At 49.9% G+C, this 13,997-nt stretch overlaps 1 protein-coding gene across 1 annotated transcript in view; it reads left to right on the top strand.

Moving 5' to 3' along the window:
• ubr4 (ubiquitin protein ligase E3 component n-recognin 4) overlaps nt 1-13,997 on the top strand; it is a gene marked incomplete at its 5' end in the record, with an annotated part of 98,586 nt that overhangs the window by 50,884 nt on the left and 33,705 nt on the right. The window contains 18 exons of the mRNA XM_080534371.1: nt 147-310; nt 594-810; nt 1,824-2,040; nt 4,866-4,929; nt 5,589-5,723; nt 6,319-6,493; nt 7,003-7,134; nt 7,456-7,577; nt 8,061-8,172; nt 8,269-8,399; nt 8,640-8,817; nt 9,775-9,879; nt 10,689-10,826; nt 11,105-11,267; nt 12,317-12,521; nt 12,723-12,836; nt 13,246-13,455; nt 13,828-13,977. Of these exons, the coding sequence (XP_080390497.1) occupies nt 147-310; nt 594-810; nt 1,824-2,040; nt 4,866-4,929; nt 5,589-5,723; nt 6,319-6,493; nt 7,003-7,134; nt 7,456-7,577; nt 8,061-8,172; nt 8,269-8,399; nt 8,640-8,817; nt 9,775-9,879; nt 10,689-10,826; nt 11,105-11,267; nt 12,317-12,521; nt 12,723-12,836; nt 13,246-13,455; nt 13,828-13,977 (2,732 nt within the window). The remainder of the gene's footprint in view (nt 1-146; nt 311-593; nt 811-1,823; nt 2,041-4,865; nt 4,930-5,588; nt 5,724-6,318; nt 6,494-7,002; nt 7,135-7,455; nt 7,578-8,060; nt 8,173-8,268; nt 8,400-8,639; nt 8,818-9,774; nt 9,880-10,688; nt 10,827-11,104; nt 11,268-12,316; nt 12,522-12,722; nt 12,837-13,245; nt 13,456-13,827; nt 13,978-13,997) is intronic.

Below are 13,997 nucleotides of genomic sequence, written 5' to 3'. Positions count from 1 at the left end.
CCAATCTCTACTTTTTAGGCTAATCATGAGCAGCACTCTCCTCGCAATGTCTGGGTTTGAGTTTACCCATGTTTATGGTCCTCTAAGTTGTAGCTAATATAGCCTTTTGTTCATTTGAGTCGGATTGTCAACTTTTTCCGTTCTAGCCACACGCACGTCCAGTCAGGTGACATTCCCCGTGGACTTCTTTGAGCACAACCAACAGCTGACGGAGGTGGAGTTTGGCGGGAACGACCTGCTCCAGGTTTACAACGGACAGCAGATCAAACACAGGCTCAACTCCACAGGGATGTACGTGGCCAACACTAAGGTGAGGACTCAGGTAGTGGTGTTCGGCAAGGGGAGGGGCTAGTTAGGTGGGGTGGGGGGCTATGGGGATGGATTCTTTTCAGGTTCCCTGTGTAATAAACAATAAAACACTCCTCTTCTTTTCTTCCTCCGTTTTTGCGGTTGCCAATTGTCGCTAGCCTCAGCTTGAGGTTATTCAGGTCTTATCGGTGCACTTTGCGACATTTGTCGATGTACAAAGTGCTCTCCCAATACATGGTGATGGTTCTTGATTGGTCATGTTGTTGCTCCCCGTCCTGTCCCAGCCCGGAGGCTTCACGGTGGAGGCGGTCAACAACAACAGCTCCATGGTGATGACGGGCATGCGGGTGCAGGTGGGCACCCAGGCCATCGAGCGGGCCCCGTCCTACCTGGAGATCTTCGGGCGGACCATGCAGATGAACCTGACGCGCTCCCGCTGGTTTGACTTCCCCTTCACCAGAGAGGAGGCCCTGCAGGCGGACAAGAAGCTCTCCATCTTCAGTAAGAGCAAGACTTTGACCACTAGGGATGCAGTGATTAGTCGACCACTAGGGGTGCAGTGATTAGTCGACCACTAGGGGTGCAGTGATTAGTCGACCACTAGGGATGCAGTGATTAGTCGACCACTATGGGTGCAGTGATTAGTCGACCACTAGGGGTGCAGTGATTAGTTGTCCACTAGGGGTGCAGTGATTAGTTGACCACTAGGGGTGCAGTGATTAGTTGACCACTAGGGGTGCAGTGATTAGTCGACCACTAGGGGTGCAGTGATTTGTCGACCACTAGGGTTGCAGTGATTAGTCGTCCACTAGGGGTGCAGTGATTAGTTGACCACTAGGGGTGCAGTGATTAGTTGACCACTAGGGGTGCAGTGATTAGTCGACCACTAGGGGTGCAGTGATTAGTCGACCACTAGGGGTGCAGTGATTAGTCGACCACTAGGGGTGCAGTGATTAGCCGACCACTAGGGGTGCAGTGATTAGTCGACCACTAGGGGTGCAGTGATTAGTCGACCATTAGGGGTGCAGTGATTAGTCGACCACTAGGGGTGCAGTGATTAGTTGACCGAAGGTAGAGATGGTTTCCTCCCCCCAAAAAGCGTCAAAAGTGTGGGAATACTTTAAACAGAAACTAATATGGCTTTGTTCCCTGTGCAACGCAACACTTGTAAAGGAGGCATCCTGGAGCTTCCAAAGCAGCTACTTTAAATAACGACAAAATTGCTGTGACACATTGAAATGGTTGCACAGTGTAAATTTGCGTGACTAGTACATGACTAATCCTCTTGCCCCCTACACGACTAATCGTTTTTGTGTACTCGCAGGAGGGCCGGGTAAATAACAATTAAATAAAAAATGTTTTAAAGCTAATGTACATTCAAGTATTATAAGTAATTATAAATAATACTTGAAATAATGAAGTATTTTTGTATACAAGTCCCATCGCGGTGTGTGTCTGTGTCTGCTTGAATCCCCGCCCACTCCCACGCCCCCTTTTTTTTTTTACATTTCCAGTCGGAGCGTCGGTCGATCCGGCCGGAGTCACCATGCTGGACTCCATCAAGATCTACGGCAAGACCAAGGAGCAGTTTGGCTGGCCCGACGAGCCCCCCGAGGACTTCCCCTCCGCCTCCGTCAACAACGTGTGCAGCCCCAACCTCAACCAGGGCAATGGCGCGGCGGACGGCGACGCCGCCACGCCCACCTCCACCAGCTGCACCGTGTTGGAAAGGTAAACGCCGTACCCGGGGGGAGGTGCGGGGGTGGGGGTTCAAAGGTCAAACCAGACGCTACTGCAACAGAGCCCTCTGGCTCAGCTCACTGTGCCAGGGAATGGATGTGTTTTGGATTAGTTTTCTTCACCTACAACATATCTGAGCCTCCCTGTGATATGTCATGTGTCTGAAGGTGTTGATTTAGCGTGGTGGGGGTGGAGGGGAACCCAACCCCTACGCCTGTGCTCTAGATAAGTCTACTGTAATAGTTGTGTGGAGACTGGAGTATGAACCACAGAGTCTGTGTGGAGTTGAGGTGGCAGTGGTAACGGTGGTCCTGGGGGAGGGTGTGTGTGTGTGTGTGTGTGTGTGTGTGTGTGTGTGATGTGTGTGATGTGTCCAGTGCATGGCTGCTGTCATAATGCCCTGTTCGGCATGCTTCTCCTCTGTTTAAATTGCAGGGCTCCAGACTCAGAACGCTTAGAATTGCTCACATTTGTCGGCCAAATTATTTTTTTTACTGTGCAAGCCACATGTCCTTTAATAAGACTCACTCTGTGCGACTGCTTGCCTGGGAGTCATGTAGAGAGACTGTCATGTAGTCTAGCTGTTACAGTTCTCTGAACCTGAAGTCATGTGCAGGATCTGGTCTGATCTGGTCTGAATGTCCATTTGGACTATCCTACCTACAAGTCCAAGTGGACTGTCTATACTACTTATCTATATGATTTGTACTTGGCCTCTAGACAACAGGGTTGGGAGCCAGAAGAAGATTACATTTTCTGTCCCAAATCATCCTCTACTTGAATGGCCTTACGGCGATGTTATGATAGACAGGTAGTCCAAATGTGTGACTGGTGGTAATGTCCTCCAATGCCTTGAGTAATGAAATAAGCAAAATACTTGTTGAATTTAGTTGAATAAAAATGCATTATTGCACTTTCAATAGTACCTTCTGTAGCTCTGCACCACTATTATAATGTATGCTCTATGACACTTACTCAGTTTTAAATATTGCCCTTTCACAATTTTGTGTTGGTCGCACTGGTGCTGCTAGGGAAACTGTTAGTCTGGAGCCCTGCATTCAGTCATTTACTTTCACTTGTTTCTTTCTTTGACCCTCACACATTTTTTTTCTTTTTCTTTGCTCCCAAAAATACAATAAAAAAAAGTTGTGAAACTGAGTCCTTATCAACCTTGGACTGGTTAGTAAACTGCCCTTTCTCTGCTTGTTTGCATGGTGTGTGCGTATGCGAGTGTGAGCGTGTGTGTGACCGAGCGAGCGTGTGTGTGTAATAGGGCTGTCCCAAACGACTATTTTTCTAACGATTAATCTAGCGATTATTTTTTCGATTAGTCTAACGATTATTATTTTTACTGTTCGATTGATGTATCACTTAATTTTCCCAAAATAAATGTCAAAAACTTCTCTTATTAACATTTCAGTAGTTTATTCAATTATTCTTGTACAAATATATACATTAGGCTTCTGCACTGCAGGACACAACAAAAAATATCCTCTCTTTCTTACAGTCCAACATAAAATAAAATAATTATAAAATATAAAAGTTCACTTCAAATAAAAGGAAAAGTGCAAGTAATGCAGTAGGCAAGTTCAAGTAATTTTCAGGAGGAATACCGAAATAAATACCAACATAAAATCCTCTAATTAGTGCAATTCGAGTGAAATTCTAACCGGAATACCGTAACTATACCTCTCAGTAACAATAACGATCTCAGTAACAATATAACATTCTCCCCCTCTCTCTGCTCCCCCCCTCCTCTCTCCCCCCGCCTGCCTCCTGGTTATTATTATTATTATTATAGGTCAGTATTTCTCAAAGTGTGGGGCGGGTGCGTCGCGAGAGACAGTTAGGAGGTCAACAAGTTACAGTATCTTAGCTGTTCATAATGATGGCATGTCTAACAGGGACACTGGACAGGGAAAAGAAAAACGACAGAAAATCACAATACTTGAGTAGGGATGCACCGAATGATCGGCCAGGTTCAGAGGGATAAGCCTTAACCGCGCCATTGATGTACGACTGTGTCGGAGATCTCCTGTCGATAAAAGCTCGCATGATTATACTACTATCTAGTATACTAGTATACATACTATCGCATGTGCGGAGTCCATACTCCACTCCACCCACTTTACAGCACAGTCGGAGTTCGGCCATTCCGTGTTCCGTGTGAATGTTCGCCAATGAGAGACGTTAATTTTTTATGACGCGATCAAACAGTGCAAGCAACCCATGCTGTTCTGTAAATGACACGAGCATTGAGTAATGACTGCCTACTGCCAAGTAATATAATTATAGCAAACATGTTTGGTATCTGTTCTCTGACTCTGAAAGACAACAAGAGGCACATTCTGATATTATAGACTTCCGGTTTCGTTTTCGCGTCTTCAAAATAAAAGCGTGAGTTAAGCGTTGTTGAAAATCAATGACACGTCGCTCGTAACTGGTCGCAGCCATGTTGTTTATTTGCGACGCACATTACGCAAGTCGACGTATTGACGTAGTCGATTACGTCGACGCGTCGTCCCAGCCCTAGTGTGTGAGCGTGTGTGTGAGCGTGTGTGTGAGCGTGTGTGTGAGCGTGTGTGTGTGTGTGTGTGTGTGTGTGTGTGTGTGTGTGTGTGAGTGTGTGTGTGTGTTTGAAACACTCTTCATACATAACATCACTTTATGAGGGTGCCTCTAATGCAACCCATAGTTCTCCCTACATTTATTTTTGATAAATTCACTAGTAGTTTAGACTACACGTGGCTTTTGATTGATTTGACAGTGAAAGTGGTTGATGATTCAGGATTCTAACGGTAGTCTCTCACTCTTAGGTTGGTGGTAAGCTCTCTGGAAGCCTTGGAGAGCTGCTTTGCTGTGGGTTCCTCCAATGAAAAGGCAAGTTGAGACTGAGGGGAAAGGCCAGTGAATTGGTTACTCCTTCTGACAGATGCTGCGTCCCAATTCTCTACCTTTTTTTCTGAAGTGTGCACTTGTGCACTGCCAAACCTGGATTTTAAAGCATAGGATTGGTTTCCACCGCGCCTCTTAGCTAGGATCACTGTCCAAACTGGCCATGCCATTTTCTCAATTTTAAACAGTGCGAATGGTGTGTTTTTTCCTGCTTTTGGACCGTGCATCAATGTCACTTTGGCTTGTAAACCAATTAAATGAATGGGAAGAGTTCGTTTCTGTCTAAATGCTTTATGATTAAGTTATACACAGGAATATTTCTGTCATTTGGACCTGTAATATGAAAGCTCTCATAGTGCCCGTTAGCAAAAAAGGTATCCCATAAATGTAAAAGGTGTATTGGACATTTGTGCACTGTCACCCCACTCTCGCCAGGTGGACGTGCCACCACGCAATATCTTTGAACTTCTCCTTGTCCTTTTTAAGCCTTTTTTCTCCACCCGAAATATATCATTGTTGCACTATAGTGTGGATTTTCGCAACGGGATTGATGTGTTTCACCATATACAACCTCAACTTTATTTTTTCTCTCAAATCCCTGGGGTAATGAAGTAGTGTTGTTGTTGACCGTTGACTGTGTGTAGGAGAAGAACAAGGCTGCGGCGTTGGAGCTGGCCACCCTGCTCCTGTCCATGCCCACACCCGCGGGCGTCCAGCAGCAGACCAAGGGCCTCCTGGCCAGCCTGCACACCAGCAGGACAGCCTACCACAACCACAAGGTAACCACAACCACAAGGTAACCACAACCACAAGGTATCCACAACCACAAGGTATCCACAACCACAAGGTATCCACAACCACAAGGTAACCACAACCACAAGGTAACCACAACCACAGCCTACGTCTAGAGCCGGCGTCTAATGATCGCACGGTCAGCAGATCGGGGGTTCGAGCCCCGGCTGGCCACATGTCCAGGTGTCCTCGGGCATGACACCGAACCCCAAATTGCTCCCAATGAGATGAGCTTGACGCCATTAGTGTGTGAACGGGTGAACGAGAGGCCGTTGTAAAGAGCTTTGAGATAAGGCGCTATATAAGTCAGTCCATTTACCATTTACAAGGCCATGCCCATCTGACTCTCAAGCAAGTGACATAGAGATGTGATCGTAGAAGATCTTTTGGACATTTAACGGAACGAAACCGGTTACACTCGCCTCTTAGACCGGGGGGTGAAACTGTGACAACGTGGATCGAACCGACCGATACCCGCTTGTTTCTAATTCAAGAGCAATTGAAATAATCAGGCGATTGCCGGAGGTGGTGGGGGGGGGGGGGGGGTAGTATTGATGGCTGATCCCTGTCTTTGCCCTGCAGGACCAGTCTCTGCTGAGCAACGCCGTGCAGTGTCTGAACAGCTGCAGCCGGGACAGCAGGGACCTGGACCCTGACGTGTTCCAGAGGCTGGTCATCACCGCCCGCTCCATCGCCATCATGAGGCCCAACAACCTGGTGCACTTCACCGAGAGCAAGGCCCCGCACACGGACACAGGTATGCCCCCCTTCACCCCCCCTACACACACACACACACAGGTACGCCCCACTTCACCCAGCCTCCACACACACACACACACAGGAACGCCCCTCCTTCACCCAGCCTCCACACACACACACACACACACACACACAAGTACACCAAGGGACTACTAGCTACCGTCTGTTTTATCAGATGCAAACACCATCGAAACACACAAACACCTGAAGGATGGATGGTCTCAAGGGCTCCATTTGTTGGAGTTTGGTGCTGCCCCCCCCAAAAAAAAGACAGGGCCCTTGTTACCCTTGGACCTGTTTTTCTTGCATGTTTTTTATTTTTATTTGAAAGGTTGATTACAAGTAATAGTATTCATAAGTAGTCAGTGGCAGCTCCTCTGGTCTCATTTGACTGATACTTGTGATTGTGAAAACACACTTGTGAAACTCCACACTGAGACACAGTAATGTGTTGGTGGGGGGGGCGTTCTGAAGCCCCCAGTGTAACAGTGTGATTCTGTTCCCCAGAGATGACTGAGGACGGGCAGAAGCAGCCGGACAGCGAGGGCTGTAACTTCATCATGCAGCTGGTGAACCACTTCTGGAAGCTCCACGCCCTCAAACCCAAGAACGCCTTCCTGGCTCCTGCCTGCCTGCCAGGTAAGAACACCTCCCTGGCTCCTGCCTGCCAGGTAAGCTAGCGTCGAGAAGTTAGAAAAGGGCTTTTTGGTGCTTGTTGCCAACGAAACCCGAAACAGAACTGAAAGATAGCCTGTATGTTTTTTCTAAACACTTAAAAAAAATAAAAAAATTAAAAAAATGATTAGATACCGTATTTCCATCCACTGTCTCATTTGGATTCGTTTTTTGCGGAGAGATGTTCTGTTATTCTAAACTTGGAACGGACATGGCTGTTTAGTGTTTACCTGAAAACAAGTGTAGGGATAATTGAGAGGGTGTTGAATGTCCGTCCTTCTCCAGGTCTGACTCACATCGAGGCCACGGTGAACGCGCTGGTGGACATCATCCACGGGTACTGCACCTGTGAGCTGGACTACATCAACGTGGCCTCCAAGATCTACATGCAGATGCTGCTGTGCTCCGTACGTCTCTCACCCACTCAATAACCCCAGCAGGGTCGTCCACCTCACCCTCATTTTGTTTAGATATTTTATGGGTCTTCTCATGATGGTTGGACTTTATACAGTCCCCCAACCTGGTCTTACCTGGTACTTACAGTACTAAAATGACATACTGTTAGCAGAATGACTTGATACTTGGAGATTCATTGTAAACACATGCTTGGAAAACCAAGCCTGCGTTCGTAAATTCACCAGAGCGCACATTGATTGGACGTCAAGAGGCAGTCACGTGGACGCTCAGGCGCTCTCCGAGCTCATTTACGAACACGGCAACACGAACACGTGTTACCCAGATTTAATCATAAATAATTCTAAATGTAAGATTTAGCTTTTCAAGTGCCAACTATCCATCCAATTCTAATGTGATGGATGCAGTGGAAAACACTGTAAAATGATTGTAAAAGAAGAGAAACTCTTAACGACTTATTCTCTCCTGACCTGCAGGACACCTCTGTGAGCTTCGCTTGCAAGCAGGCCTTGATCCGAGTTCTCAGACCGAGGAATAAACGTCGCCATGTCACTCTCCCGTCCCCCCCTCGCTCCAACACCCCCATGGGTAGGTACAGTTAACCCTAGGTACAGACCCAACAGTTAACCTTGACCCTAGGGAACCTTGACCCTAGTTCACCTCGCCCGTTCCGTCCCAATTCAGGAGACAAAGACGACGACGACGACGATGATGCCGATGACAAGATGCAGCCGTCAGGCCTAGCGAGCAGAGAGGGAGGTAGACAGGAGAGTCAGGAGCAGAGTGAAGTGGACCACGGAGACTTTGAGATGGTGGTGAGTCTGGACCAACAGCTACGTGTCCCAAAAGCGAGCGCTTTTGGATCTGCATTGATACGTTGTTTTGCTGAAACTGCTGACTGATTGTATAGAACCGTACCCATATGGTAGTGGTACTCAACTCCCCCCTCTTTTGTGTGTGTGTATCTGTCTGTGTATCTGTCTCTGTGTGTGTGTGTGTGTGTCTCTCTTTCTCTCTCTCTCTCTCTCTCTCTCTCTCTCTCTCTCTCACTGCAGTCTGAGTCCATGGTCCTGGAGACAGCGGAGAACCTGAACAACGGGAACCCGTCTCCCCTGGAGGCCCTGCTGGTGGGGGCGGAGGGCTTCCCCCCCATGCTGGACATCCCCCCGGACGCAGACGACGAGACCATGGTGGAGCTGGCCATCGCCCTCAGCCTGCAGCAGGACCAGCAAGGTCAGCACTCTGGTCCTACCCTGGCCTCTGGTCTTACCTCTGGTCCTACCCTGCCCTCTGGTCTTACCTCTGGTCCTACCCTGCCCTCTGGTCCTACCTCTGGTCCTACCCTGCCCTCTGGTCCTACCTCAGGTCCTACCCTGCCCTCTGGTCTTACCTCTGGTTCTACCCTGCCCTCTGGTCTTACCTCTGGTCCTACCCTGCCCTCTGGTCCTACCCTGCCCTCTGGTCCTACCCTGCCCTCTGGTCCTACCCTGCCCTCTGGTCCTACCTCTGGTCCTACCCTGCCCTCTGGTCTTACCTCTGGTCCTACCCTGCCCTCTGGTCCTACCCTGCCCTCTGGTCCTACCTCTGGTCCTACCCTGCCCTCTGGTCTTACCTCTGGTCCTACCCTGCCCTCTGGTCCTACCTCTGGTCCTACCCTGCCCTCTGGTCCTACCTCTGGTCCTACCCTGCCCTCTGGTCCTACCTCTGGTCCTACCCTGCCCTCTGGTCTTACCTCTGGTCTTACCTCTGGTCCTACACTGCCCTCTGGTCTTACCTCTGGTCTTACCTCTGGTCCTACCTCTGGTCCTACCCTGCCCTCTGGTCCTACCCTGGTGGTTTTATTAGTACTCCTGCCTCTGGTCCTACCCTGGTGGTTTCATCACTTTGATTAGCTCCTATAGCAGCCATGATATCTGAACTAATCTGAACGATGTATATATCTCTCTATATATATATGAACTATCTATACAGTGGGGGAAATAAGTATTTGATCCCCTGCCGATTCCGCTACGAGGGGGGTTCACCGCTAGTTTTAGTTTAGTTTACAATTATTATTTTTATTTTTTTATTAATCCAACAATTGACTGACAAGTCGATTGCACAGCAAAAAAACCTGTAAAAGAACCTAGCGGTGAACCGCTGTCACTCTAAATGTTCCCTCCCTCCCTCCCTCCCTCCCTGGCCCCCTAGGCAGCAGCAGCAGTGCCCTGGGCCTCCAGAGCCTGGGTCTGTCTGGCCAGGCCCCCAGCTCCTCCTCCCTGGACGCTGGCACCCTGTCGGACACCACCGCGTCAGGTAAGGAGGCACCACCTCTCTCTGCACCTTCTGACCCGGCTCGACTCACCGTTCAAGGGCCGCGGTCCGTCTCGATAACACCGTAGAGAGTCACGGTAACCCCCCACCATCGTACACCACTGCTACGTACGCCCCGGGCCGTAAGGGTTTGGCGGTGTCGTGGTTTAAAGGTTTACTAACACTGGTTAGCGTCCCGATAGGTTCCTCTCGTCCTCTCCTCCCTAGCTTCCTTATCAGAAAAGCGAATCAGGCCCCATGCCCTGCTGACACACCCTCTCCTCCTTACTGTCCCTTCTTCCCTATCTCTGTCCAATAAAAATTCAGACAAAATATAGCCAAAATATATAAGTTAAAAAAGCATTGGAGGACAATATGGAAGGGGAGGCGTTTTGAGAAGGAAGGGATGTGAAGAATAGAGAGTGATGACTATCAGGACGCACCTTTCATGTGGATTTCATCAGATGTGTCTGTGTGTGTCTGTGTGTGTCCGTGTGTGTGTGTCTGTGTCTGTGTGCGTATCCGTCCATCCGTGTGTGTGTGTGTGTATCCGTCTGTGTGTGTATCCGTCCGTGTGTGTGTATCCGTCCGTGTGTGTGTGTCCGTCCGTGTGTCCGTCCGTGTGTGAGTGAGTGTGTATCCGTCCGTGTGTCCGTGTGTGTCCATCCGTGTGTGTCTGTGTGTATCCGTCTGTGTGTGTGTGTGTGTATCCGTCCGTCCTTGTGTGTGTGTGTCCGTCCATGTGTGTGTGTGTCCCGGCCGTGGTAGAGCCTCTGGTGTTTTTCCTGTAACAGCTCTGGTTATGCTTTCAGCCCCAGCGTCTGACGACGAGGGCAGCACGGCCGCCACGGACGGCTCCACCCTGAGGACGTCCCCGGCCGAGCACGGAGGCAGCGTGGGCTCTGAGAGCGGCGGCTCCGCCATCGACTCTGTCGCCGGGGAACACAGCGGTACGTGGACCGCAAGGAGGGAGGGAGGGAGGGAGGGCCTGTGTGTGAGCGACTGTGTGTGAGCGACTGTGTGTGTGTGTGTGTGTGTGAACGACTGTGTGTGTGAACGACTCTGTCTGTGTGCCTGTGTGTGTGTGTGTGTGTGTGTGTGTGTGTGTGTGTGTGTGTGTGTGTGTGTGTGTGTGTCTGTGTGTGAACGACTGTGTCTGTGTGAACGACGAGCTGTGTTGAATACGAGAGGCTTAACCCCCCCCCCCCCCCCCCGGTGGTGTGTGTAGTGTCGGGGCGCAGCAGTGCATACGGGGACATGGTGGTGGAGGGCCACCCTGCGGGGCCGGGCAGCGTCAGCTCCAGCACCGGGGCCATCAGCACCACCACGGCCCAGCAGGAGGGAGACGGCTCCGAGGGAGAGACGGAGGGGGACATCCACACCAGCAACAGGTCAGAGGTCACATCACCACCACCACCACCACTACTACTACTACTACTACTAGGCCTACTACTACTACTAGGCTTACTACTACTACTACTAGGCCTACTACTACTACTAGGCTTACTACTACTAGGCCTACTACTACTAGGCTTACTACTACTACTACTACTAGGCCTACTACTACTAGGCCTATTACTACTACTACTACTAGGCCTATTACTACTACTACTACTATTAGGCTTTCTACTACTACTACTACTACTAGGCTTACTACTACTAGGCTTACTACTACTACTACTACTAGGCCTACTACTACTACTAGGCTTACTACTACTACTACTAGGCCTACTACTACTAGGCCTACTACTACTACTACTAGGCTTACTACTACTACTAGGCCTAGGCCTACTACTAGGCTTACTACTACTACTACTAGGCCTACTACTACTACTACTAGGCCTACTACTACTACTAGGCTTACTACTACTACTAGGCCTACTACTAGGCCTACTACTACTAGGCCTACTACTACTACTAGGCCTGCTACTACTAGGCTTACTACTACTACTAGGCCTACTAGTACTAGGCTTACTACTACTAGGCTTACTACTACTACTAGGCCTACTACTACTAGGCCTACTACTACTACTACTACTACTACTACTACTACTAGGCTTACTACTACTACTAGGCCTACTAATACTAGGCCTACTACTACTAGGCCTACTACTACTACTACTACTACTACTACTACTACTAGGCTTACTACTACTACTACTACTAGGCCTACTAATACTAGGCCTACTACTACTAGGCCTACTACTACTACTGGTAAAGTGAGACGCAATATAGGTAGGCGTGGGATGGCATCTTTCTTGTTTCTCAACTCTCCCGTGTCTGTGTGTCTGTGTGTGTGTCTGTCTGTGTCTGTGTGTGTGTTTCTGTCTCTGTGTCGTGTGTGTCTGTGTCTGTCTGTCTGTGTGTGTGTTTCTGTCTCTGTGTCGTGTGTGTCTGTCTGTGTCTGTCTGTGTGTGTGTGTGTGTGTGTGTGTCTCCAGGCTCCACATGGTGCGTCTGATGCTGCTGGAGCGGCTGCTGCAGCACCTGGGCCAGCTGCACAGCGTGGGGGGCGTGCACGCCATCCCCTACATGCAGGTGGTCCTCATGTTGACCTCCGACCTGGACGGGGAGGACGACAAGGACAAGGGCGCCCTGGACGACCTGCTGGCTCAGCTCATCGCCGAGCTCGGCATGCACAAGAAGGTGCATTGTGGGATTGTCTTTTTTAGAATAGTTTTTTTGTTACATCTTTTGCTTTTTGGGTTTGTTTGTTTGTTTCTTTTTTACATTCCAAGGCTGGGTTGAAGTGTGTGTGTCTGTGTGTGTGTGTCTGTGTGTGTGTGTGTGTGTGTGTGTGTGTGTGTCTCACCCCCTGTGTCTCTTGTACCCCCCGCCCCCCCCCAGGATGTGTCCAAGAAGAACGAGCGCAGCCCCATCAACGAGGTGCACCTGGTCATCATGAGGCTGCTCAGCGTCTTCATGTCCCGGACCAAGTCTGGCTCCAAGTCCTCCTCTGAGGTACCCCCCTCACCTGTACACACACCAAGTCCTCCTCTGAGGTACCCCCCTCACCTGTACACACACCAAGTCCTCCTCTGAGGTACCCCCCCCCCCTCACCTGTACACACACCAAGTCCTCCTCTGAGGTACCCCCCCCCCCTCACCTGTACACACACCAAGTCCTCCTCTGAGGTACCCCCCCCCCCTCACCTGTACACACACCAAGTCCTTCTCTGAGGTACCCCCCCCCCCTCACCTGTACACACACCAAGTCCTCCTCTGAGGTACCCCCCCCCCCCCTCACCTGTACACACACCAAGTCCTCCTCTGAGGTTCGAGGTTGTTTCTGTTTTTAAAAATGCATCGTTTAATCCAAATGTGAAGGTTCTTAATATTCCACTGTAATATACCCCCCCCCCCCCCACAGTCATCCTCCCTCATCTCCAACGCCACGGCCACCGCCCTGCTCAGCCTGGGCGCCATCGACTACTGCCTGCACGTGCTCAAGTCCCTGCTGGAGTTCTGGAAGAGCCAGCAGGGCGAGGAGGAGCCCCAGGCCGCCAGCCAGCTCCTGAAGCCCCACACCTCCTCCTCCCCCCCCGACATGAGCCCCTTCTTCCTGCGCCAATACGTCAAGGTGAGCAAGGCTCCACCGCCAGAACCCTCTGCTCCCTCTCACAGGGATCAGGGATCTGTCTCAGAGCATCTTGAAGTGAACGTATCGAGTTTCGGCCAGTTTTTTGTCCAATTGACGTTTTAATAATATATATTAATAATAATAATAATAAAATAATTTGTCATTTAGCACAGGCTTTTATCCCAAGCCAATTACAGTTCAGTGACGGCATACATTTATTATGGTCCCAGCAGATGACAAACCCACAAACTTGTGTGTCGTGTGTGTGTGTGTGTGTGTCTGTGTCTGTGTCTGTGTCTGTGTCTCTCTGTGTGTATGTGTGCATGTATGCGTGTGTGTGTGTGTGTGTCTCCCTCCCTCCCTCCCTCCCAGGGTCATGCTGCTGATGTGTTCGAGGCGTACTCTCAGCTCCTGACTGAGATGGTGCTGCGTCTGCCCTACCAGATCAAGAAGATCGCCGACACCAACCCCCGCATCCAGCCTCCCGTCTTCGACCACTCCTGGTTCTACTTCCTTTCCGAGGTAAATCATCTTACTCTGTT

The sequence above is a fragment of the Nansenia antarctica genome (genome assembly GCF_963989245.1).
Source record: "Nansenia antarctica genome assembly, chromosome: 6".
Taxonomy (NCBI): Eukaryota; Metazoa; Chordata; class Actinopteri; order Argentiniformes; family Microstomatidae; genus Nansenia; species Nansenia antarctica.
Note: the sequence above shows the minus strand (reverse complement) of the source record. Positions and strands in the feature narration are given on the sequence as shown.